The sequence below is a fragment of the Brettanomyces nanus genome, chromosome 1 (assembly GCF_011074865.1).
Source record: "Brettanomyces nanus chromosome 1, complete sequence".
NCBI classification, from domain to species: Eukaryota; Fungi; Ascomycota; class Pichiomycetes; order Pichiales; family Pichiaceae; genus Brettanomyces; species Brettanomyces nanus.
The window spans coordinates 1,550,333-1,574,889 of NC_052374.1; the positions used below are offsets into that span (position 1 = coordinate 1,550,333).

The window sequence follows — 24,557 nt, forward strand, 5'->3', positions numbered from 1 at the left end:
GTCCCTCTCTAGATACAATCCCCTTGGCCCTTTCACACTTCAAATTGAAGTCCTTTTTTTTTATATCTGTAAACCCGTGCAGAATATGGCGTGAGATTTCCGAAAGTAGTTGACTCATAATTGTAATCTCCATTTGGCTGTATACCACTAGGCATAAAGTCTTCTAAAGTATAGTCATTGTAGAAACGAAAACTGTTCATCTCAGGTAGTGGATCCGGTCTTCTGCTTGTATGATTGATAATTTCAACTTTATTTCTTTGAACAATACGTTTTCCTCGAGAGACTCCAACATGAGCATGAGCCGCAAATCCCTTGCCTGAGGTTGGAATGATGTGAACATGTTTTCTAGTTTTCTGCCCACTCAGAGTTTGGGCAGAAATATTCAGAAGTGCTTCAGAGGATAGTGTCCAGTTCAAAAGGTCTAGAGTCTCAGAATCAGCTTCCGATGGAAGAGCAGTGATATTAGTAACTGTGTTGAAGGTAAAATCATCAGTTTGGGGCTGTAAACTATACAGGTTGTCAGGCAACGAAAAAGAGAATTGCAGTTCTTCCGGTGTTTTTGGTTCATTCGAAATGTCTAAAAAAGAGAATGCTCCCGGATTCTGAAGTTCATCTGTTATAGTAACAGATGAACCAATTCCCATCAGTGTCTCGACTAATCCGATATCGTCTATTTCTGAAGATTGATCCATATTTGTTTTGGAATCCATGGCCCAAAAATCATTCTTACTTTCAGCATTACACTGAGCCAAAAATTGGTCAAGTTGGATGTCAAAGTTATCTGGATTGGACATACTGATAGCGAAAGAATTTAAAGCCAAGAATGATAAAGAAAGTGATGAAGAAAGAGGAAAACATTGAAGATACAAGGATTCCTTTATATTTGATCTCCAGCAGAACTATAAATCAAATACATTCTGGTCTGAGTGTATAATAAGGATTTCCAATGCATATGAAAAAAATAATATCCTCAAGCATTTCCTATTTGGTAATTTGCTTTGGTGAAATCGAGGAGCAGAATTAAACAACCCTGCAATTGATTCAAGCAGAACAACTGAATTTTCATCCAAATCGGATTGAATCTTATAGAATTCAAATGCATGAAGAACACCAGAACTACTTGAGAGTAACCTAAATTAAGACTATTTATTTTTATCATATGAAGAAAAAACCGTGGCACAACCGTAAGAAAATACTCCTTACTGCAACATGCCAAAAAATGAATAGTAATGCACAATAATAAGATGAAACGCTTATCATGCAGATATTTGTCCCTCCTCAAGTCTCATCTCGATGCCATCCAAAAGATCCTTGTTGATCTCGTCCATCGGTAAGTCACAAATATTAGAGATCAACTTCTTATACAAATACATTTTGGCCTGCATTTTAATCTCCTCATTAAAGACAGTAACAGACCCCACGTTCTGTCCTTTTGAGAGGTCATTCCATAGCTCAATTCCAGTTCCTCCAGCAATAGACTCCACTTTGTTATTGACTAACTTTTTTCTTTCTATTTGAAGTAGAGCTAATTCAACTGCAAGATTGATAGTCTCTTCGGGACTCTCTATAGAAGGGACTTCATCACTGGAAATTTTTGTTTCCTCTTCATTAACAAATTTGGCCACTTCTAAAGCCTGTGAACGCTCAAAGTCGTTGAACAACCGTTCTCGCTTAAAAATAACTGCCTTTTTGAAGCCTGCTACCTTCTCGTTCAGGAGAGAGCACAGCTTGTCATAATGAGCAGAATTCAAAAGGGTATTAAACTTAGCTTCTTCAAAGGGACTGAAATTGCCTTTCAACAATTTGGAGCATTTATTGTTCAACAGTTCGATTTCTTTATCCAAGTTCCCTATGGTTTTGCTGTTGTGCTTAATCTCCTCAGTTTTATTTCCCATTTCATCGTTGATTGATTCAGCCAATTTCGAAAGCATAATGGGAAAGTTTCGCTCAAAAGCATTTATGCTATCCGGATTGGTACTCTTACTATGAACATTTTTAGACTTTGAAGGAGTTGAAGTTATTGGACTACTATTATCGTTGGCATTGGAAACAGCATCAAAAACCGTAGAGATAGAAATGCTATTGGGCTTCAAGTCCTTAGTAACAACAGAATCATTTAACATATTCTCTTTATTCTCATTGGTATCCAGCGTTCTGGTGATAGGAGAATCCTTTTGATAAAATCCACTTTGAGTAGTCGTATCCTGGAGTAGAAGAGTCTGATCCCTTGTAACAGTAGATTCCGATATAGTGATATCATTGACATCATCATGATTAGCAACCTCGACATGCTGATTATTCTCGTGATCATGTGAAGTTGGTTCGGCAACCATCCCAACTTCTTTGAATAACTCGTAAGGAATATTACTAATACCAACCGAGTCGATATCTGCTCCATGCTGGATCAAAGCCTTTGCAAAATAAAACGAGTTGTTTTTCAATGCAAGATGCAAAGCGGTATCCCCATCATTGTCTCTGTGGTTAATCAGGATCCTCAAGAGATCCTTATGGGGAGCTTCTTCTCCGGCAACTCTTTCTGCCTCTTTTTGTTGATTTCCGATGAAAGTGACAATTTCATTGAGATAATATTTCAGACAATCAATCTTACTGGATTCAGAGGTGAGATCAACTAGATAATGCAACGGGGTCCGGCCCTCAGCATCAGGTACAATAAGACACTGCCTTAACAGATGCAATAGACCACTAAAATTTTTGGTATCATATGAATTTGTGAAATGGATTAACTTCGAGAGGCTGTTCATTCCCACATTATTGAGAATCAAAGGATTGGCATTCTTTGAAAGAAGAAGCTCAACAATACTTGGTAGAGCTAACGCAGATGCCCAATGTAGCGGAGTATGACCCTCATTATCGATTGGTCTGTTCACATCAAAGTCCTCTGGTGAATTGAATAAAAATTCAGGAATCGGTTCACTATCATTACTGAAAAAGTTCAACAGCCGTTCAGTGTAGTAGTCGTAATCCTCTTCTACATCGCCATTAATTTCAGCTTGCTGCAACATCTGGGGCTGCGATTGAGGGGTAAGGAGTTGCTGAGGACCCATAAAATATGTTTGTTGCAGTTGAATGAGAGACTGCCGTTGCTGCTGATGCGGTAGGCTGCCCTGACTTTTTAAAGACATGCCTTCCGAAGATACAGACGCACCTAAATCGTTATTGATGTAGTGACCATCATTTTCTGGAAATTGATTATATCCAATGATTGATCCATTCTGCTGCTGTGTATAGGTCTGCTGACCTTGAATGTACGGCAGTTGATACTGACTATGGGTAGAATAAGAAGGAGGAGAAGGTGGTGGCTGCGGTTGATAGACCGACTGCTGATTGGACTTTCCGTTAGCGTTCACAAAGGTGAATTGATTGACTTGTTGTTGAGAACGAGAAGCATTTAAAGATAGAGGAACTTGCTGTGGATCTGAAGATAGTGGGACAGTATCTCTGACCACCTCCATCTGCTGTAAGGCCACTGTTGGGTGGTTTTGATCAACTGAATATGAATGTTTCACAGCCTTTCCGTTCCCAGGGCCGTACATCGCAAAAGTAGGGGGCAGTGAGCTTCCAGTGGAGGTAACTACGGTTGGATCAGATTCAGCTGGGCCATTTTCACGAGAGTATTCAGGATTCCCGTCTTCCTCGGAAACCTTTTTCTTTGGCTTTCGACCTCGTTTTTTAGGCTTTTTCAGCGTCTGATGATCGGCCGATTCTGCAACGGGATGCTTAATACGCTTTTTAGAGACGTTATCATTGTAAATAGGATTCATCTTGATGGTAGTCTTGGGTTTCTGTTTCGGGTTGGGATTGGACCTTGGATTTGCATTGGACTTGGACTTAGACTTGGAATTGGGCCTTGGTTTGGAACTAGCTTTCTTGGACAAGACCTCGTCGGAATCAGGATCGTAATACAACACCTTAACATGATCCTTCGGAAGCTTATGATCCTCTGCCAAATCACGAGCAAACTCAAGTGGCACCCAGGTACCCTGGAACCGGCCAAAGCCACCTTGTATCTTTCGGTGAATATGCTGATGAACTTGCTTTTCCAATAATCTGGTCCTCTGTGCCTTTCCATAGCCAGCAATCTTCAATATCTGAGTGGCATTAACCCAATTGTCATCGCACCGTCTCATCAAGGGCATGCCTTTAAAAGTGCTTTCGTAGACATCGACTTGAGAGTATGTGGTTATATAGAGATCATCCATGGTTATAGTGACGAGGAATGAAAGAAGACGTGCAAAAGTAGTGTTAGGACCTGCCAACTAGATTTCCTTCTCCACTTAAATTTCTTCAATTGATCTCTGAGTTGCTTGTATAAATCACCTCTGTCCCTACCGAATCCACACTTTGACCGCCTAGAATTATATCCGCTGAATCTCCTTGCTAAAAAGGCTTCGGCCCGTACGAAAATTTTTTTTTTCGCTTCCTTCGCTCTCCGTATTCCATTTATTCCCGATTCGGAAAGTTAATTACTTCTACTTTGAGACACGTAAAAGGTAAGAGCAATTTCATATGAAAACTAAACGAAAGGATTAAGGCTAGATGCTGCTGAAAAATTCGTAGCAAGCCCAACATGGCAAACTATTTGTTTGTGTTTCATTTATCTAGTTTTTTTCACTCCATCTGTTTCTCCGCTTTCAGCCTTCTATGTAATTTGCTTGGCTTGAGGTTTGACATTATCGCGTCAGTTCCATTCGCGTCAGTGCCATTTGCGTCGATCGACCAAAGTGGAAATAATCTGTAGCCAGAGGGATGGGCGAGAAATAGATGACTGAAGGGAAGGGACGGTCCCAGCGGGGGGAGAGAGATAAAGGTCGCGTACGGTGGCCGACAGCTTCCTCCGCCTTTTTTCGGTCCCTATTTTTTTTCCCGTATGGATTGCCTTTTTGCTATTCCAACGTTCTGATCGTATAGAACGCTTTCTTTTCTCAGTAGATATATTATTAATCATACTCCATTTCTTTCTATATTATTCGTTATATTCATTATGGAGAGAACTAAACAGGCTTTGACCGACAAGAGAGACCCCAGAAAACAGCCTAGCAAGTTACCATTTGTTGCGACATCTCGGACAAGAGGAGGTGCACCCGCGAGTTCCGTGGAAATGAAAACTACTCCCTCTGTGGTTAATCTAACCAGACCTGAACTCTACAGTATTTATGGTGCTGGATCTAATGCTGTCGATAGTGAAGAAGAAGAAGGAGAAAACATTTACAACACTCTATCTGAGGGGTTAGTTAGATCAACGTCTCATCACCTAGAAGAATCTAAGGTGAAGCATCCACATCAACCTGAACCTACCATTACACAAACAATGTTTGTTGAATTTTTTAAAGGCTTTTCTTGTTGTATTCTCTTATGCATAGCAGGAAACTTGATGTTCTTCTTTGGCGAGCAACTGTATAAGGCCAACCCTGTTTTGCCTGACATTTCCAAATATAGAATTCTTTATTTCTTCCAGGATCTTCTATCTCAGTATAATAGGAGTAACAACCTTCGAATTCAGTTTATTGGAAATGGTATTGAGAGCGTAATGTTGGGTTTTACTTCCTATACGTTGAGTAAGCTTCTTTCCTCGGTGTTTCCTCAGGTTGCACTTAGTTCCGGAAAGAGCAGCAGTTCTTCCAGCAGTGTCAATACTGATAAAGAGGATAGTAGTGATGAGGGTGACGGCTCTATTGACAGCGTTGGTCAGTATGCACAACAGATGCTAACTGCTGTGTTCGACTCTAATTTGGTTAGATCCATGGTTTGTGCTGTTGGCTTGGCTTACTGTTTCAAAAAATACCAGTGGTCATCAAAATTACAGGTAGCATCTTTGTGGGCTTTGTCTAACCTTCTTATCTGGAATGGACTTGACTCTACTATCGTGGGATTTGTCACTTCTGCGATTGTGGCCATCTCCTGTGTAGCACTGAATTTCGCTCGTTCGGGTCTTAACCTTACCTTGATGGACTCTGATATAATTGCCGACCTTTTATGGATTGGATCATTTGTTTTCATTGGCCAGATCATCTTGGGAAAGATCATCAGACTTGTCTATGCTTGATTTGTTTACTGTGTTTGCTTGTTTTTATTTGTTCTCTAAAGTTTAATATACATTATCCTGATATCATTTTTTTTACGTTATATGAATATCTTAATCGTCATCAATAACTGAGTCCGTAGAATCTTCTTCCAATTTGGACTTTTCCCGATTCACTCCAAGTAATGAAGGAGCGTTGCTCCCACTAAACGAGTTCCTATTGATTCTAGCCATACTCTCGATGTTTGGCTGCCTTAATGGGTTAACAGAACCCACCACCTGTTCTTTTTTGGTGCCAGCCTTAGACATTGCATAGTCTCCACTGTCAAAAAACTTGCGGTCTTTCAATTTATCCTGTAGCACATCAGAGGTTTTGGGTAATTTCCCATACATTTTGTAAAGCTTGTACTCCTGAGGACTCAACTTAGATATATCTAGAGACTCCTTTGTTCGCGCAGGCACGTACAACGGGTCCTCTGGTGATTTTTGAGAAGACGACATCGTCGATTCCGGGTACTAACTTAGAAGAATCCACACTTATATTGAGGAGCACTTTTTCTCTGTCGTCTCCAGTAAATAGGGTAAATCGATTTTTTTTGCTTACTCGCGAACGCCCTTATAGAGCTGCAGAGTTAGCGGCTGAAGGACGTGGGCCGTACGCGGTAGCCACGAGAACCTGACGCGAACCACGGGGTAGAGGTAAAGCAAAATTCGTGGTAATTTATTATTTACAGAATATTCATTTTTATTAATAATATTAGCTTTTACTCATAAACAGACGAAATTCCATAATTATAATAAAGAATATAAATATATATCTTTTTATTTAAGAAAAGAGATATTATAATGGAACTACAACAAATCCTGATGACTTAAATGGTGACTGGGTAATGGTGACTGTTCTACATCTTCAATACACTTCTTCCATTGCTGATATCAATTGACTCGATCTTAAAGGATATACCCCGCAAACTATCATCCTGGGTCTGGAAATTCTGTAAGATTGTCATTAGTTGTATGCTGTTCCGATCAATTTTAATTTCTCCAATGGACAAATGTAACTGAGAATTATCGTAGTACTTACTTCCCTCTGGGAGTAGGCGATTAATGGAAGTGACTAGAGCGGTTAATATTTTGGTGGAATCTCCAGAAAGCATCACTGCGATAAAGAATTTAGTCTTATTAGCGTTGGGTAAAAGATGAATAATCCCGCTCAAGGTTAGCTCTGAACATGGAAATCGAATTGAACGGTCCTTTTGAAAAGTTTCCTTCAAGTCGCTACCACGCATGTATATATTATAGGAGAGTGACAGGTGAAAAATGTTCCTCTTTAGTGTAAGGGGATCAACGTAGTTGGTTGTAAGAGAGGTTTTCAAGGCTATATCCGGCACCTCAATTGCGAGTTGCTCCCATAATTGTTCTGTCGCAGACTTAAATAGCTTCAGTTGGATTTCATTAGCCTCAACTGGTATATAGAGAAATGTAGTACTGGCCTTTTTATCTCCGTGATTACCATTAAAGAGAGGAATTTTTGAAAATCTTTTAGACAACGGTGTCGTGTCAGTCTGTTCCTTAGAACACAGCGACGACAGTGATGATGATGATGAAGACGATGAGGAGTACCCACCGATCAAATTCATTTTTCTTCGGCTTCCATCCGTCAAACCGCTAACTGCTTCATTCGCTATCGTTTTGGCATCACGAGAATCTTCAACCCCAGACTTTCTTTTTTTCTATATTTTATATTTTTCGGCTGGTTAAAATGAGGACATCTCTTTCCTCTTTCGGCATAGTGTAAATAGATCTTTCGATTCTCTCGTTACAATGGATCAAGAAATGCTATATTAGCTAGTTAACAAATTGATGTATTCTTCAAGTTCTGACTTTGAATAAACAACTGATATATATCGGCTTCTCTTTTTTCTATCAAGCAGGGTTCCAGCATACCATAAATCAACAGTACTTTGTTCTTTAGGCTATACCCTTTTCTATAGCTCTGTCATTATACCCTTTCTGACTTATTATGACTGATCAAGTTAGCAGTTCAAGCACCTTAGAAGCTTGCAAGGGGAAATCGAATCGGATTCATGACCATAAAGGGGACATCGAATCAAGTGTGAAGGTTTCGTCCCATTATGGTCGAAATAAGGAAAATAATACCGGAAAATATGATCTGCAAAAACCAGCCCCTTCAATAGATTCACCCACCAGTCATGGCCCTTTTGTTAAACACTCTTCAAAAAAGGAAGGCAGATATGATGTCAGTGAACATTTTGGAAGGTCTGCGCATGCATGGCATGCTCATCTTTCTTCTTCAACTGAAGCAATTGATCCCCTGCAGAGAGCGGCCCATAATTCCAAGAATCATCCCAAGCAGCAACAGCCGCATCAACAGCAACAACAATCGCAGCAGCAACAGCAACAGCATCAGCATCAGCATCAGCAGTCCCACCCTGAAAATAACATTAGTACCACCATCAACGACACTACGGGAACGTTCACGGTTCTAAGCACTACGGGTCATTCCTCGTCATCGTCATCATATGGAGGAAGAAAGACTAACAGCACCGGAATCGGATCTTCAGAGTCTGATAACACAAATAGCACAAGCACCTCTACTACGGACTCTACGAATCGAACTCGAAAGAGCCGTGAGAGATTTGTACGAGATTCGCAGAGATATTCTCTGGGTTTATTTAAGGAAGGATCCATTTCTGCAGGCAGTTACGGAAACTCGTCTATACTATTAAACTCGCTTTATGGTACTACAGGAATGACCGGGATAAACAGTGGTGCTTTCAGAATCTACGATGATTCTGAAACCACATCACGCAGTGGTGACGTGCGAAACAGTGGTCACTCTGGCTCGCTTGATGCTGGTGATCTCCATAGTAACACCAGCACTTCGCATTCACGTTTCGAAACCTCGGAGGTTTCTACCATCGCCATGACGAACACTAGATTGGTGGACCCGATGAACCCGATGAACCCGATGGACCCGGTGGACCGAGAGGTTGAGAATCCTGTCATGGATACTGCTAATTTGATTACGGAGGAAGAGCTTAGCGACGCTATGAGGCAGCCTTCCATGGTTATAAGAACGACTCCCGAATTGCAAGAAAAGCCTTCTTTATGTGGCTATTCGTTTAGCCTTGGAAATGTATCTAGTGCGTCGTCTTCCGCTGATACAGCAAACGAGTCTATACCTACTCCTGAGTTGGCAACGGGCCCAGGGCTACGCAAATCTACTCCTGGGATATCGCACTATCTTCTGACACAGGAGGAAGTGCATAATGCCTCGGGGGTCGCACCCTTCGAACAAAAATCGTTTCGTCTCACATCTAGTAGGGGCAGTGAAAGCTCCCAGGAAGACTCAGGCCGTCACGATATTCTGGGCTCATTGCTATTGATGAACGATGCGACAAAGAAGTCGGACATAAAAGGCAGAAATGAATACATTCAGCAATTTTCCAAAGCACATTTAGAAGGAAAGAACAGTGATGAATCTGGCAACAGCAAATCCCCTAAAATTTGCAGTCCGACTTCGTACGATGCAAGCAACGATGGTGATGATGGATCTCAACACCATATGCTCCTCGGCGAAAAGAAAGGTACTCAAAGTGGTAATAGCAGTGACACTCAATACAATATTAGTGCTCACCACGCTCTGAGATACAGTCCCTTAGACCCCGAAAAATCGAGGAGTTCCACAACGGAGTGTATCTGCCCAAATTCTATCGCTATCGTAATGATCCTTATATCGGTGCTGGCACCTCCTTTCTGGATTCTCATAGCGGCAGGCTATGCGGATAACGCATTTGGCTCAGTTCCGAGAGTTTACAAACTGATCAGCGCAGCTCTTGCCATCTTAATAGCTATAGCTGCCATAATAGGCATTTGTGTAGGATTCGGTTACGGGTTAACTCATTAATTAATAAATAGATGTACTAATAAACATGCAGCTTATGAAATAGTACCGGCTGCCAATTCGGAACCATATCGGGTATCACACGGGGTACTACACGAGGCACCACGGGGTACCACACGGGGTTCCACACGGGTAGACAATATTGGTTTGCTCCAGGGGTCGCTGGCCACCTTTTTCTCTCAAATGTGTTCCTTGCCTTATCTGGGTATAAACAGAGCTGATCTACCTACGGCTTCGCCTCTTGATTCTTTTTTCGGGTCCCTGTGATTTTGCATTTCTCTTTTTTTTAATCCGGCAGTATTCTGTATTAATCTATCGGCTCAGCAGTAGTTGCAAGTTATTTGTCTGGCTCGCTCCCGGGATTGTTTTTTACTGCCTCATACTATTCGCATTTGAGTACTTAGCGTACTATATACATTCTGGCATATATTTGACTTGTTTGATCTTATATCTTTTATTTCTAGATCTTTTTTAGAGTGCCCTTGTAAGTGTGAGAAGGAAATTTCATATGGGTAACACTCCTACCAAAGAGACAAGATCTAACGCTTCCAGCTTTGGGGGTCCCGGATCTCTTTCCAGAGATATCTTGATAGGCGGAACTGAGCCAACCGTCGGTTCAGCCGGAATAACTCGGAAGAAAAGGGAAAAGGAGAAGGAGAGACTTAGGCGCAAGGAAGAGCATGTGTGCAATTTGATCGTGCGATACGGTGAAAATGTTGACGGCGGATTTCTTGCTCCGTACAGCAACTATAAGTACACCCTATCTTACAAAACACAAGTTGTTCGGGACCTGATTATCGAACGAAGGCTTGCCCCTTTTTATACACCTTTGGAAAGTTACGATGAAGATTGGACTGACGGCCAGTTATTGAAGCAGTTGAAAAAGCTTTCTTTGCATATTCCATGCACTTCAATTGAATTGCAAGATGATGAGGAAGATCCCGATGAGCATAAGATCTATCAGTCTGTCAACTCCCTGAGGCGTAAGGACAATAAGTTGTTTAAGAAAAAGCTTAAGATAAGAGCCTTGCAGTTGCAGAATGAAGCCGATGAAAGATATGTTCGGGACAAGAAGACCCAGGGCAGTGGTATCCGAACCTTTGCAGATATACCTTCCGATGATCTATTATTGAAACTATATCGTGGCGCTCAAGAATGTCCGATCTGTTTTCTCTACTATCCCAAGAATATGAACTTGACGCGCTGTTGTGTCCAGCCGATATGTACGGAATGCTTTGTACAGATGAAGCGTCTCGAACCTCATATTCCGCATGATGAGAGCGGTGGTCATCACGATGATGAGCGTGAAACAGAAGTGGATGCTAATCCCGGCTCTGAAGGGGATTCCGATGATCTTATAAGTGAACCGGTGAAGTGTCCATTCTGTGCTATGCCAGAATTTGGAGTAATCTACAGCGCTCCGGACTTCAAGACTGGAATTGGCGGTACTCCACCAAGTGAATACCGTGACAGTAGTAAACCAATAGAAGAGGAGAAGGATGAAGACAGTAGTAGCACTAAAATAGCTTCATCTCTACATGATTCTACAAAGCCTTCACGGATATTGTCAGTTTACAAGGGAGATGCTCAACACAGCCGAAGTTTCTCCTCTGCCAGTCAGAGGCAGTCAGAAAATGGAACCCCTGTCAAGAAGCGTCGTGGATCGTTGCCTCCCACTGCACCAGGAGTTATCAGTATCGACGATATTCAACCCGATTGGGAACAGCGACTACTCAATGCCAGATCCAAAAGCGCCAGAAGGTCTGCTGCTGCTACTGCTTTGCATGCATCCTCACTTATAGTGGAAGATTCACGTCATTCGAATATCTCAAACCAGGAGAGATCGTCCTCTGTGTCCAACAGAGCAGGAGACTATAGAGGTGGATTTTCCAAAGCGAGATCAAGAACGTTGAGCCGACAAGAACAGGTAGAAATAGAGCAGAAGATGGTTGAAGAGGCTCTGCGGCTCTCGTTACTGGATGAAGAGGAAAGGAAGCTGAAGCAAAAGGTTCAGCAGAAGGAACAAGAACGAGAAACTGAGCACAATAAGATACAGACCGATTTGGAAGTACAGAGAAGAGCGAGTTCTTCCAGTCCTCGTTAAATATGGCATCTTTATATACGATATCATGATTTATAACTTTTTTTTTATTGACCATTTTTGAGATTATAGGGTTAATGGTTGCGTTTCACGAATTTCGCCTTTCTATGATATCTTTTTCTTTTTCTGTGTTTGGTGGGGGTAGGTAGATGAATAAACTTTTATGTGTTTAGCCGTTCCTCTGCAATCCTTCTAACTTGACCTTTAAGAGGGACAAGTGTGATGGAAACGGTTTTGTTTCTTTTTTCTTTTTAAGCTTTCTTTATATGTCCAACTTACTTTTCTTTTGGTCTCGTGCAGCCTAGCGAGGCCTGGGTCCGAGCAGTGTTGCGTAAAAGATGGTAATGAGGTCCAACTTCTAGTTGTCTACGTAAGACAGATCTCGATCACTCGATAATCAAACTCTAAAAAACTATCTGATCATCTTGATGAAAGGGCTAGGTTTAGTAGAGTAGTGCTCTCAATGAGATTTTTTGTTTAGTGTATTTTCCCGTTTCGAGTGTTCATGCAGATGGTGAGTAAGCGAAACTTCCACCGCTGCTATAGGCTGCCCAGAGAAGGGGAACGGTGGCCTGGCCGAGGGCCGCCGATGACCGCAATAGGCGTCAATTCGCTGCAGAGTGCATGTGCCGCCGTTTGCTGAGAGCTTTAATGCGTTCTGCGTTGAGAGCTCGCATCGGCTGCCATCGGCTGCCTCCTGGCGACCTTTCCCTTCGCGATGCTCTCCTGTCAACAGTACGATGGGCTCCACCTGAGAGAGCCAGGCTGCATCTGCGAAATTGGGTGGAGAGGAAAGAAAAACTTTTTTTTTCCCTTCAGTAATTAATTTCTCTTTTTTGTTTCTTTTTTCCTCTCGCTTTCTTCATGGCATCGAGTGTGAGTAAATAATGCGGATGATTTTTTCTATCATATTTTTTTCTCTTGAAGAGCAAGTCAGTGAAAGCACGTTCTTTTCCTTGTGATCGATAGGTTGAACTTAATCAGTGTACAGTTCTAAGCTCGAACAAAGAATATTGTCTATAAATATTCATTACAAGAAGGTCAGCATCTGAAAAGTCATCGACATCTCTAGAACCCTTGATTCTGTCTAAACAGACTAATTATCACTGTCTCGTTCTCGCCACTTTAAGATGGATGGTGCAAATTCGATTTGGGACATCTATTCGAATGCTAAAAAATTACTTCCACTATATGATAGAATGGAGAACCGAACACTTCGAGAGGACTCTACGCGTGTTCAGAAGCAACGCATGCAAGGCTTCGATATAGTCATGGAAGATTCGGATATTTCACTACTGACACCGCTATCAAACTCTGTCATTTCAAGCTCTCCAACGTATTCCAAAAACACTGCTCAAAACAATTCTACTCGGTCTTCTTCATCTGCTCAAGGTGATGTCAATGGTAAATCTACTTCTAAAGCATCCAAGGTCTCAAACGGTAAGGCTAACGGTGGTAACACTAATGGCAGCAATATGATCACACCACTCTCTATGAGCTCAGAGAGTCCTAATAGTGTCAATAATACGACTGTCTCTGGATTTAAGACCAACTCTAAGAGAGATGAGATAGTTACAGATTTGAGCGTTGCAGACTTCTTGGAATTCAATAACGATTCTGCTTTCACTGCCGGTTTAGATTTTACTATTCTTAAAGAGCTCGACAAGGTCAACAACAATCTTGATGATGACCTCGATAAATTTCCATTCAAGCCAAAAGTGATAAATGCTAAGTCTTCACCTTCTGTTTCATCCAGTAATGAGAATGTTCTTTCTGGTAAAGGTAATGGGAGCAATGATTGTCGGGGAATATCGCCCAAATCAACGATGAAATCTTTTGATAATTCTGCACATAATGACCGCCTCGACGGACAACAGGGACAAGCAAACGACGTTAAAATTCGTGGTAGCCAGGTATCGTTGCATGGTAGAGCTGCTCAATTGCGGCACGAGGGAAAGTCGTTAACCCCGCCTAACTTATCTTCTTCTGCTCCAGCGAAGTCTAATTTCAAATCTGTTTCAAAGTGCTCCAACTGCGGAACCACCAAAACTCCCTTATGGAGAAAGGATTCTCAGGGTAACACTCTATGCAACGCCTGTGGTTTGTTTCAAAAATTGCATGGCACCATGAGGCCACTTTCATTGAAGACCGATGTTATCAAAAAGAGAAATTCTAGAAGGCAGAGTAACGCCAGAAGGAACTCTTCTGTGCAGTCGTCACAACAACCTAACTTTGCTCCTTCTTCAGCTCCTCAGGCAAGGGCCACCTCTACATTCAGGCCATCGCAGTTTCAGTTTGGAATACCTCCTAATGCCACCACTGTTTGCAATAACTCATTGGGATTTCCTCCACAGAATTTCCAGTTCGCTGCTACAACATCGAAGCAGTTATTCCACCAACAACAACTACCACAGGAACTTCAGTTGCAGCAGTTTGAGATTCAACGGCAACAGCAGCAGCAATACGCCTCTCAAAGGTCAAAGAACGTTCCCATATTACCTAAACCATCCACTCATGGATTTGCAAACTCAAATACACCTATTGCATCATCGCCTACTCCTGGTATGACCAATTCGCCTGGTTCCATGGGTGTTGCATTTAGATATTCTGCTACAGCTCAACCTCAAGACATTCCTCAGTTCAAAAGAAGAAAATCTGTGGTAAATCTATCGTCGTCGCATGATTCCCAACCTTCCTCTCCGATGACATCTTTATCGGGTAGTGTGGGCTGCTCTCCTTCTGCATATTCACCAACGATGAATGCTCCTTCGCCTACGCAGGGATCGATCGCTCTGTCGTCAATATCGAGGCAAAACTCTGTCTCCTCCCTTTCGTCGTATGGTGGTATATATCAAGATATTAGCAGCAAGAGAGGGCCTCCTGCGACGAATTCTGGAAGTTTTACGAATAGTTACAATGGTTACGGAAGTTTCTCGAATCGAAATTCTCTGAGTGGTACTAACATGACCACAAATACAAATAACACCGTTCCTAGCGGTGGATACAATATTTCCGCAAGTATCGGCTCGGACTCCAAGGACTCCTCCCACTTTAGTAATTTAAGTGCCGGAATGAACGCTATTAGACTGGTGAATAATCATGGCAGTGTCCCATCGAATTTGTCAAGATCCGTGATAAATTCTTCGGATACGTCTGGCGGGCGTGCCGATGATGCAGCTAATTCAACAAGGAGCCGTCACTATAATCCAGATGGTTCCAATATGAAAATTAATGTGGATGATTTGGACTGGTTAAAGTTTGACGTTTAGATCCTTCGTCGAATACGCTTTTTTTGTTTTACTTTGTTTTGTTTATTTCCCTCTATATTTATGGTCTTTGCAAGGGGCTTGTTTATCTATGCGTCTGTGTTACTAATAATCGGAATCGGTTGCTGATCTCAAGTAGACTAGATATTGGACAGAACACATCTACGAAATTACATAATCGCTTATATAATCCGAGAGAAAATAAAATTTTTCGTATTCTGTCTCTCTGGATCTTGTATGTAGGTGAAAAATCGGGCAGGCAATGGTAAAGCAAGGTTCTTTAATTTTGTTTCTTCAACAAGACTACCGCAGTGAACGACGCCAATAAGATGTATAGAGGTAGTGGCGGACATCGCGGAGGTCACCGAAACAATAACGGTTATGGGAATACTAGCAATAATAATTCTAGTAATGCAGGTTTTATGAACAATAGCCAGCAAAATATGGTGGGAGTTCAAATTCAAGGATGGAGGAACGCTTCACAACAGGACCTTGTGAATTTTATTAGCAGAAAATCGAGAATCATACTACAGAACGTTCAGTCAAATATGAGCAGCGGTGTGTTGACAGCATTTGTTCGAAGTATGAAAGACGCAGAGGAATTAGAGAAATGTTCAGGTATAAGATTTGCTGGTGACACCTTAAGAATTCAGATTATCGATCCTGTCGGCATCAGCGGTGATGGAAGAAATCAGGTTACGATGAACACGATATCGATTCTTCGCTCCTTTCTTAGAGCTAGATACAATGCTTCTGCTAAAATGTTGGATTTAACCAATATGGTGAACGATCAGACGTTGGTTCAAAACGGTCTCTTTTCCTCATCTACTACTTCATCCAAGTTCTTTCCCGCTCTGATGAAGTTGGCCACTCAGGATAAGATGGATGTTGAGTCTATAAATTTGTCTGACAACCGTTTGGATGACAATTGCAGATACCTAACAGAGTTGGCCTTGAGTTATCCCAAGTTGAAGAATCTGGCTATCGGCAACAACAAGATTTCCCGCTTGGAATTTTTCAACAGGCTAAAAAATAAGTTCCCATACTTAAGGGAGTTGATTGTGTCCGGAAACCCGTTGGTTGCCAATGACAATCCTACTGTTTTGAAAGGTATAGTAGACATCTTTCCTCGACTAATTATAATAAATGGACAGCAAGTTAGAGACGAGGCAAAAGTTAATGCCTTGTTCAACTTCCCTGTTGTTACGAAGTCAATGTTCTTTGAAACACCAGACCTGTCCAAGGTAGCTGCCAATTTCATAGCAGCATATCTCAATATGTGGGATGGTCAAAGACATGATCTTCTGCAATTGTACACTCCTGACTCTCAGTTTTCTTATCAGGTGGATACCACTCGTGTGGGAGATGCACCTTCCGGGCCAATGAGTTCTGCAAATGGGTCGGCTGGCTCGAGTTGGTCTCACTACTTATCGCACTCTAGAAATTTAAAGAGGGTCTCTGGGGCCAGATCCCGCATGATTAGATTATTTGTGGGTACAGATGCCATTGGTAAGGCATTTCAAGCGTTGCCCAAGACACAGCATTCACTACAGCAGAATCCAAACCTTTATTCTATGGAGACTATCTCTTTCCCTCCTCTTAACGGAATGCAAATAACTCTTCACGGTGAGTTCAACGAGACTGCTCATCCTGAGCAGCCGTTCCCCGAACATAAATCGTCTAACAGAGGCGGCAGATACAATAACCAATCCAGGGGGGGAAGTCGCCTTGAAAAAAGATCATTTGACAGGGCTTTCGTCGTTATTCCAGGTCCTGGAGGAAGCTTTATTGTGGCTTCTGATATGTTACTCGTTAAGCCATATTCAGGTAACCTTGCTTGGAGTGAGGAACAGAGACCAGTTTCTGCGCCTAGCGCCGTCGCTGTTATTCCACCGGTTGGTCTGGCAAGTAATGGAGTGGCCGTTCCCGGTATTGGTGCAACTTCTAATATGGCTCCCGTTGCCTTGGCACCAAATCAGATATTTCCTCCCGATGTGGCTGCCAAGTTGAGTCCCGAGCAGCAACAACTCGTGTTAAAAATTATGCACGAGACAAGGTTGAACTTGCAGTTTACTATTATGCTCTGTGAGCAGAGTAATTGGAACTATGCCGCCGCTGGTCAGAATTTTGCCAACTCGAAAAGTCAAATCCCCCCACAGGCGTACCAATGATAAGTACAGTTTAATGATAAGCATATAATACTAAAACTAAGCTTGTAATAATCCAGATATCAAAACTGCACCCTAAGGATTCTATCATAAATAGTGTGTAGTTTTGCCAAACGTCCTGAGTCAAATTATATAAAAGATGTCAATAAGAGAGCGCCCATCGGCCCTGTATTAACAAAAACACAATAATCAACCCGAAGTTTATGAATACCTTTATAAATTTACAAATACAGCTATGGTTTTATCATATCGTTTCATCGATCAGGTAACACACAAGGTGTCATCTATCAAAAATAAATCAAAGCAAATGGAGATTGATCAACACAATATAAATATTCACTATTAATTCCTCAAACTAGAAGAACGCTAACATTTCTAGCCATTAGGCAAAATAAGAAGAAGCATTTGAAATCCTTTTACAACAAAGATGATTGTCACAATATATTAAGCGTTCTATAATTATAATATAGTATACATTTTTTAGACTATCTAAAATAGGATCGACACATATAGTTGGCAATATTGAAGCCAGATAGGGAGAAGATCAACCAGAATAAAGCTAGTACCGGAATTGGTGAAAGAAGGTACTCAGTTTTGTGCAAGAAGGGAAGCGTATTATAACCATAGAAAGTTATCAGCAAGTAGTAAACCATTGCCACAAGGTACAACGTGTTACCAATCAAAGAGGACAAAAAATTCTCCAGCCTTAGTAATGGCAAAAGAATGAATTGTACAAGATATAGTAACACCCAAACCATCAAGTATGAATTACAATGAACATCGAAACAATACGCCCATTCTATAGGAGAATGTTTAGGGATAGAGAACTTGGCCAACCACTTGCTGTAAGAATTGTTATGGCGAAACCCTGAAGTGGTGCCGGACTGAAGAAGAAACTTGTTAGCAACAAACCAACCAATTGATGAAATTATGGCGCCAAATAATAGGAAGTCCACAACCACCATGTATAACACCAATTTGAGAACACCAAGAAAGCCTGTCGAAAAAACTATACCCCAGCAAACAGCACTTATTGTGAGTAGACCACATAGTAAAACGACAAAGCTTGGATCATCCCGTGACCACTTATCCCTAGTCTCTTTTTGATAGTATAAGGACTTGTAAACTTGCTTGGGCTTGAGTATTAAATTGATCATATCCCAAACAGAGGTTTCAAAGTCCAGCGATCTGACATTGATCAATCTCTTGAAATACCGAGGAATCTTGAACCTTGACTCAAAACTCTCATTGATCTTTCTTTTCCTGGAACGTCTGTTCTGCCTCTCTGCAAATGACGTTAACACGTTAGACGACGACTGTAATGAATTGGCAACACTATCTAGGTCATCTGAGGTATCCCCTGGTGTTGCTTCACCAATGATGTCCTCCCTGGTTAGCGGTAAAATTGGCTGCCGACTCTTATTCGGTTTCCCAAGACCTGACATGGCAATCTACAATAGAACCGAAAGATAGGAATTGCAAGTACTCAATTAGAGGTATGCTTTACCGTCCTTCAAGCTGTTGAAAAAACCCGTCTCGGCCAGAAAAAAAAGTCGCGAAATTTAACGGGGGGAAATAATTCTCCAATAGGTAATTTAAAGGACGATCTGAAATGGAAAACGTAATGATAATGAGGTAAACTTCTTTACGTATTTACTGTAGATATCTATCTAAGGGTTCGCCCATAACGTCTTCAATAACCTTGGCTAATCCTGTTCTAACCTCCATTTCAACTTCTTCATCATCATCCTCTAAAAGTTCCGCAATCAACGGAACCAACTGAGGAAGCAAACTCAACCAATTTTCTCCCATCTTCTTGTAGATGTTCTTTAGGGTTCTCACCGTCCAGAATTTCTCCTTTGGCTTACACTCAGCCTTCATATGCGACATCAAAAGATCGTTCACTTGCTTGTTATGTTCTTCAGAAGAGGCAGTCTGAACCAATGCCGTCAAAGCCTTCACCAAGTGCTTACCAATGGTATCTTCCACATTGGTCAACTGATCGCACAAACATTTGGATATTGGAGTGAATCTTGTGCTTGTCTGCCAGTACTCACTCTGATCATATTTGAACGACGATGTTAAGGAAATGAAAACTAATCTTTTTAAGAGAATGTTATCAATAGAGCCTTTGCTGAACCTATCGAGTAACGACTCTGTGGAATCAAGCAAATAGGAGAAGTAGGTGGTGATAATTGAACGCAACTGCTCTTGAAGCTTGTTGAAAAACTTGAAAAATGATTGAAGTCGTTCGATCTCATTAATAGACGTGACGACACCTTCACCATCAAAAGCCCACCTGACGATGGAAGCAAACAAAGGTCTAAAATTCTTATCGTTCAATTTCAGCACATACTGAATGCCGCATTTTGAAATACTAGATTCAATTCTATTGACAGTATTGATATCAAACTTTGAAGTGCCCTGAAACTCTAAGGCATTCAAGAAAAATCTAGTAAACATACTAGATTCAGTGATAGCAGTTTTCTTGTCTAGCTTGTCCACCTCAAGATCTAAAGTTGATAAGAAGAGACCAATCGTTGCAGCATCCAAATCGGACACCTTAGACCACAACTTACACAATGCTGAGAGAACTGTCTTTGAATCAACACTGTTTACCATGGTTGCCAAAACAGTATTTCTAATGGAATCTGGAACCAACTTTGCCCTGAATGTAATATCAGTGAAGTCTTGAACATTTGGTGTCAAAAAGTTGGGGATCTTTCTCATCATAGCTGAGAATAATACCAAGATTGAGATTTGAATCAATCTGGCAGACTCTTCTTCATCACTACCATCCGCAGCATCAGTGGTGGTCTCAAAAATCTTGTAAAGTGAAGAAATAATCTTTGGGAAGTATCCAATGATCTTTACTCCAGCAACGGTCACGACACTAGTAACACAATTGATTGCAGCAATTGTCAATTCTGGACCGGACTTACTAAGTAAACCAGATTCCCCAACTGCCACATCCAAAGACCTTAGCAGCAATTCAGATTCAAGACGATCGTGAAATCTCTGGAAAAAGCTAGCCAAGGTATCAAAACAGGCTTGTGAAAGCTCAACGTTTTCACAAGAAATGATAGCATCAAGTAATATTGGAGTCAAGATGGAAATACCTTCTTGAGCATAAGTGTTGTCAATATGCTCAAGTTCGAACTTGGCTGACGCAAGATTAGCCACATGCTGCTTCGTTCTCATAGAAGCAGACGGAGCTATAAGAATACTAGAAATCGACTTCACAAAGTACTGAATAGGCAGCAAACTTAAAATGTCTCCCAATAGCTTGTAAAACTTTTTAAGAATCTCTTCATCCTCAAAACTGTTACTGTATTCATCGGCTAATCCCAAAACGTCTTTGATTAGGCCAGAAAATACTGACAAGTTCTCCTCCGAGCTTCCATTTTGTAAAAATTCAGAAGTGATCTTTAGTCTCAATTTTGGGATATCACTAGTACTCTTAAAATCGACGAGAGAATGCCTCAAATAGCTGAGAAGACCTTTTCTGAGGTTGTAAAGCTCCGACTTGTTCATAGCCACAATCGAGGGGCCGAAAATAACTCTAGAAGTCAATTCACCAAATGTCTTAGAACCTTTTTCAACCACATCTTCAGGAAGATCCTTCCACAATGCCAAATATCTTCGAGCGGCATCCAATTGCTCTTCTGGCGTAAAGCTCTGCAAGAAAATAGACGAAAAGTCAGTCAAAGCACTGCAATTGGCCATCTTATGCTTGGCGTAAGCATTAGCGTACTGCTGGCCGCACAAAAACAAAATTAAATAAACAGATAGTTGACTACTTAAAGTTCTTGCCAAGGTGGTGAATAGTCTAACTCTTCTGTGTCTAGGAATATGAGGGAAGGCACCAACAAATGAAGTTAACAAAAAGTCAACTTCTTCTGCCATTCCGCTCTTCGCAGTACTAGCCAAGGCAGGCACGACGCAAAGGATGGTTTCTTCTACCACATGAGTAGAAAACTCATCATCCTGCCTAATGGTGTGTGCCCCCATAAACGTGAAGATCGGCATAACGGAGTGAAGAACTAATTCAGGAGAGAGAGATGCCAAGGCAGCGATCACTAGGAGTAACTTGTTCTGCACCTGTGGAGAATCGGACGATCTAATAGAGGACACAATAATGTCCGCCCTAATAGCAGAGGTATTATCAATAGATAGTTGTGATTCCTTCATGGTATTGATAACATTCAACATACACGAAGCCAAAGTTTCCTGTGAGTATAGAACTGGAAGCTTTCCGTCCATACTCAAAGTTTCAAGATCATCCAAGATGGTGAAAAGAAACTTCAACAAGTCGAGAGAAGGCTTAAAGGTTTGCTTGGAGCTGAAGAAAAATAGAAGGTCCAAAAGAATAGTAACTTTCCTCAAGTGTAGGTTAGCCAAGCTGGAAACCTCCGTCTCCTTCATAGCCTGTCTAGCTGAAGCGGAGGACCTTCTTCTTCTCTTTGGTACATTATTCTGCGGCTGTGATGAAGACGTGCCCACGACAGATCCTTTTAGCAACTGAACAAATATAGCATCTGACAACTGAAGATTTTCAAGCAACTCTAGAGGGTCGTATTTCACAGCAGAATCATCCTTCAAGCCATCCTCTAATAGATAGCTGATAATTCGTATTTGGTGCTCGAATTTCAATGTAGGGAAAATCTGAACAAGCCTGTGCTGAGATACAGATGCCAAATGTTCAAATGGAGAAACCAAAGCTTCTTCAAGAAGAGTAAGGGCTGACAGATTATTTTCCTTTTCACGCACCAGTTCTATAATCTGCAATTCAAAGACATCAAAGTCAGACGAAGTTACTTCACACTTTTCTTTCCATTGAGATCTTTCCTTTAGATAGCTGGACAGCAAATCTGAAAACAATTCAGAAGGACTGGAAGCACCTTTAAGAGATAAACAACCCGCGGAAGTGATCTTGAGCAATTTGGCCTTGATATCAGGCACGTCAACTATAGTGGTATGCGATGCAAAAAAGGCCAAAACCATTTGAGCTAACTTCTTACTACCTATTATACTGTGGAAGGATTGAAGCAATGATTCCGCATCCAACTTGAATAGCTGCTTATTAATCAGCAATTTGGAGATAAAAATGGAGCCGTCCTTTGGGGAGATCATGGCCACGTTAGCAGAACCATACATATGTTCGAGTAGTATTCTCTTAGCATTCGATTTCGGTCTGGAGTGTATAACCTCAAGAACATCGACAGCTTGAGATCTCATCTTAGGGTTAGGATCCAAGAAAAGGGTACATAAGACAGGCAAAATCGAGTAAACAAAAACAGTCGGGTCCAAGCCCTCAATCAATTTCTTGAGCTGTCCTAAAGAGTTGATTCTTCCCCTAATCGGGATCTGAGATCCAGAAGCGACACGGAGCAAGAATGAAATACGCTGATCGACATCTTTGAAGGATGTATCCAAAAACAAGCCTTCGGATTGGACTTGAATGGATCTAAGGTAAATGCTTTGTAAATCATGGAACGAAGTATTAATTACGCTATCAGATGATAAGAAAGTGGCAACATCGGTCTTATGATCCTCAAATAGGCTAAGTAGGTCCACATCAGACTCAGTTTCATCATCTATGCTGACCGTAACACTATCTCCGCTATCCTGCTGGCTTAGGTCTTCAATGTCTTCCACCAGGAGAAGAGTGGATTGAACCAGCATCTCCAAATTCTCAACCGACATTTTGGACTGATTGAGGACTGACAAGAACTGTTGCTTATCCTGATCTATTAAAAACTTCAAAAAAGACACGAATTCCTGTCCGCCACTGGAAGAATCCCGCACATGCGTAATGATATCGGTTTCCAACAATTGTAGTTGCTTTTTGGTGAAGTGGAAGTCGAATCTCAACGAGTCAAACACAGAAGATTCAATACTCTTCCCAGCAATAATTAAGGCCCGTAAATAGGAGGTAACAAACTTGTTGCTGTAACGGGTGAACCTAATCAAGTGTAAATAGTCTGAACCAGGCGAGAGAAGCTCTTTAGGAAGTCCATTAACAGTGGATGACCGAAGTGGAGCTAGTGAATCTGACTGGATATTCTGATACAATTTGAGGATGCAGCGGAAGGAGGCAATGGAAAGATCTCCGTCAAAAGATAATATAATTGTGTCTATTGAGGCCATGATAACTTCTCTTGACAAGGGAACTGCAGAAGACACCGCCGACAATATAGTGAAAGCACTGACACAGCTCTCCTGATCCTTAGAGACCATTAAAGTACTAGTGGACTCCAAAGACAAAGAAATAAAATCAGCTAGATGATCAGAATTACTCGAAGCTAGCGAAGCCAAACCGGACACAGTCATGACAACGAAAAAAACAAGTTGCTTTCTGTATTGGTTGTGATGGGCCACCTCCTGGTTGATGAACTTTGAATAAAGATTGAAGAAATCAATGTCGCTGAATGACCTTGTGATTGTGGTTCTGGCAGGACACCTTTGGGCTTTTTTGAAGCCGGAAAGCCATTGAAATATCATTGGTAGCTTCGGAATCACATAAAGAATTCTTTCAAAGATTGGCTGATCAAAATAAGGTAAAGCAGTCAAAAGCAAAAACTCCGAATTGTATACATTCATGCTAAAACGTCTCAAAGGCCATTCTGCAGCCTTAACTGAAATAGCGAGATGCCAGTAGGGTGCAAGGAGCGATAAAAACACATTGATGGTCTTATCTATATTCTTATTTTGTTCCTTTGTTTGGGTCAGCCGATCAATGCTCACAGACAAGTCACTGAAAATAGTATCCCTAAATCTAGAGAATCTCTTATCAAGTGTCTGCAATTTCTGAAGGGCTTCCAAAGACTCCGCAAAGATTGATTCATAATCCTGCGTAGCAGCATAATGTGGATCATATAGGAATGAGATCGAATGAAGCTCGGATCTTCTATTTCTGTCCAACGCAACATCATGAGCTTCTTGAGATATATGTGCCAACTGATCTGCTAACGACATACTTGAAAGCTGTTTGAATTTATGACAAACAACACACTGCTACAATTGAATGAAGAAATTAACACTGGTCCTGAAA

The 24,557-nt window shown here is 41.4% G+C and overlaps 10 protein-coding genes across 10 annotated transcripts; 5 read left to right on the forward strand and 5 right to left on the reverse strand.

The window, feature by feature from the left end:
- Positions 1-32: 32 nt before the first annotated feature.
- On the reverse strand, positions 33-794 carry FOA43_000716 (uncharacterized protein; the record flags this gene model as incomplete). The annotated part of the gene is made up of 1 exon (XM_038921043.1): positions 33-794. One exon carries the CDS (start codon positions 792-794, stop codon positions 33-35), a length of 762 nt encoding a protein of 253 aa, XP_038776971.1.
- Positions 795-1,256: 462 nt separating this feature from the next.
- On the reverse strand, positions 1,257-4,220 carry FOA43_000717 (uncharacterized protein; the record flags this gene model as incomplete). Its single annotated transcript, XM_038921044.1, has 1 exon — positions 1,257-4,220. The coding sequence occupies one exon, from the start codon at positions 4,218-4,220 to the stop codon at positions 1,257-1,259; it is 2,964 nt and encodes a 987-aa protein (XP_038776972.1).
- A 782-nt stretch (positions 4,221-5,002) lies between these two features.
- Positions 5,003-6,064, forward strand: FOA43_000718 (uncharacterized protein; the record flags this gene model as incomplete). The annotated part of the gene is made up of 1 exon (XM_038921045.1): positions 5,003-6,064. The coding sequence occupies one exon, from the start codon at positions 5,003-5,005 to the stop codon at positions 6,062-6,064; it is 1,062 nt and encodes a 353-aa protein (XP_038776973.1).
- Positions 6,065-6,154: 90 nt separating this feature from the next.
- Positions 6,155-7,329, reverse strand: FOA43_000719 (uncharacterized protein; the record flags this gene model as incomplete). The annotated part of the gene is made up of 2 exons (XM_038921046.1): positions 6,155-6,516; positions 7,014-7,329. 2 exons carry the CDS (start codon positions 7,327-7,329, stop codon positions 6,155-6,157), a joined length of 678 nt encoding a protein of 225 aa, XP_038776974.1.
- A 969-nt stretch (positions 7,330-8,298) lies between these two features.
- Positions 8,299-9,971, forward strand: FOA43_000720 (uncharacterized protein; the record flags this gene model as incomplete). Its single annotated transcript, XM_038921047.1, has 2 exons — positions 8,299-8,304; positions 8,382-9,971. The coding sequence occupies 2 exons, from the start codon at positions 8,299-8,301 to the stop codon at positions 9,969-9,971; spliced, it is 1,596 nt and encodes a 531-aa protein (XP_038776975.1).
- Positions 9,972-10,476: 505 nt separating this feature from the next.
- FOA43_000721 (uncharacterized protein) lies at positions 10,477-12,072 on the forward strand (the record flags this gene model as incomplete). Its single annotated transcript, XM_038921048.1, has 1 exon — positions 10,477-12,072. The coding sequence occupies one exon, from the start codon at positions 10,477-10,479 to the stop codon at positions 12,070-12,072; it is 1,596 nt and encodes a 531-aa protein (XP_038776976.1).
- Positions 12,073-13,199: 1,127 nt separating this feature from the next.
- On the forward strand, positions 13,200-15,338 carry FOA43_000722 (uncharacterized protein; the record flags this gene model as incomplete). The annotated part of the gene is made up of 1 exon (XM_038921049.1): positions 13,200-15,338. The coding sequence occupies one exon, from the start codon at positions 13,200-13,202 to the stop codon at positions 15,336-15,338; it is 2,139 nt and encodes a 712-aa protein (XP_038776977.1).
- A 440-nt stretch (positions 15,339-15,778) lies between these two features.
- FOA43_000723 (uncharacterized protein) lies at positions 15,779-17,506 on the forward strand (the record flags this gene model as incomplete). The annotated part of the gene is made up of 1 exon (XM_038921050.1): positions 15,779-17,506. One exon carries the CDS (start codon positions 15,779-15,781, stop codon positions 17,504-17,506), a length of 1,728 nt encoding a protein of 575 aa, XP_038776978.1.
- Positions 17,507-17,988: 482 nt separating this feature from the next.
- FOA43_000724 (uncharacterized protein) lies at positions 17,989-18,948 on the reverse strand (the record flags this gene model as incomplete). Its single annotated transcript, XM_038921051.1, has 1 exon — positions 17,989-18,948. One exon carries the CDS (start codon positions 18,946-18,948, stop codon positions 17,989-17,991), a length of 960 nt encoding a protein of 319 aa, XP_038776979.1.
- Positions 18,949-19,156: 208 nt separating this feature from the next.
- FOA43_000725 (uncharacterized protein) lies at positions 19,157-24,481 on the reverse strand (the record flags this gene model as incomplete). The annotated part of the gene is made up of 1 exon (XM_038921052.1): positions 19,157-24,481. The coding sequence occupies one exon, from the start codon at positions 24,479-24,481 to the stop codon at positions 19,157-19,159; it is 5,325 nt and encodes a 1,774-aa protein (XP_038776980.1).
- Between the last annotated feature and the right edge of the window lie 76 nt (positions 24,482-24,557).